The sequence below is a fragment of the Atta colombica genome, unplaced genomic scaffold (assembly GCF_001594045.1).
Source record: "Atta colombica isolate Treedump-2 unplaced genomic scaffold, Acol1.0 scaffold82, whole genome shotgun sequence".
NCBI lineage: Eukaryota > Metazoa > Arthropoda > Insecta > Hymenoptera > Formicidae > Atta > Atta colombica.
Window position 1 is genome coordinate 234313 of NW_017259575.1, and position 756 is coordinate 235068.

General features: G+C 40.3%; 1 protein-coding gene across 3 annotated transcripts in view; it reads right to left on the reverse strand.

Annotated features, from left to right (window-relative positions):
• LOC108692823 (6-phosphofructo-2-kinase/fructose-2,6-bisphosphatase 1) overlaps nucleotides 1-756 on the reverse strand; it is a 7801-nt gene that overhangs the window by 3887 nt on the left and 3158 nt on the right. For all 3 annotated transcript variants that reach the window (XM_018201328.1, XM_018201330.1, XM_018201329.1), the window contains exon 3: nucleotides 137-508. In XM_018201328.1, the coding sequence (XP_018056817.1) occupies nucleotides 137-508 (372 nt within the window). The remainder of the gene's footprint in view (nucleotides 1-136; nucleotides 509-756) is intronic.

Genomic DNA, 756 nt, shown 5'->3' on the forward strand with positions numbered 1-756 from the left:
GCGTGCGTGCGTGCGTGCGTGCGTGCGTGCGTGCGTGCGTGCGTGCGTGCGTGCGTGCGTGCGTGCGTGCGTGCGTGCGTGTATAAAATTAATAAATCGATAAAATATGCGTTGTAAGAAGATCAAGGGGGATTACCTGTATATTCTGATTACTGATGTAATCTGCTAATGCCTTGCCATATTCATGTCCTCGCTCGCTCAAGTCCGAATCGCCGCCTATCCTGCCCTCGAGGTTCATCAGGCTCTCACCATGCCTGGTCAAATAAATCGTGCGTGGCACAATATGAATGTTCATAAGATAGTAAACTATTCTACTTTGTATATGGCCTTCGTGCTTATGGACCAGCACCTTCTCGCCGGTGTTGTATATTTTCATGAATGACAAGTCGCTCTCGCATTCTTCGTCCAAAGGCTGATATCGTTCCTGGTAATGCTCGATTCGCAGCATAAAGTCCGCAAGTACATCTTCCTTCTTCATGTTCGCGTAATCCGGACTACTGACTTTCACCTGGATAACAAAATTGGAATGTTTAAATAAATACTTGTGTTTATCAATCATATATCTATTAAATTAATTATATATTAATATTAATTTACGAATATTAATTTATACTGCAAAACATAACATCCAATCAATATTTTCACACACACACACACACACACGTGCGCGCGCATACATATGTATTCTGCTTCCTTTTTTTTAAATTCTCTTTATTAATCTCAACCATCTTAAAAAGTTATGTGTATATATATATA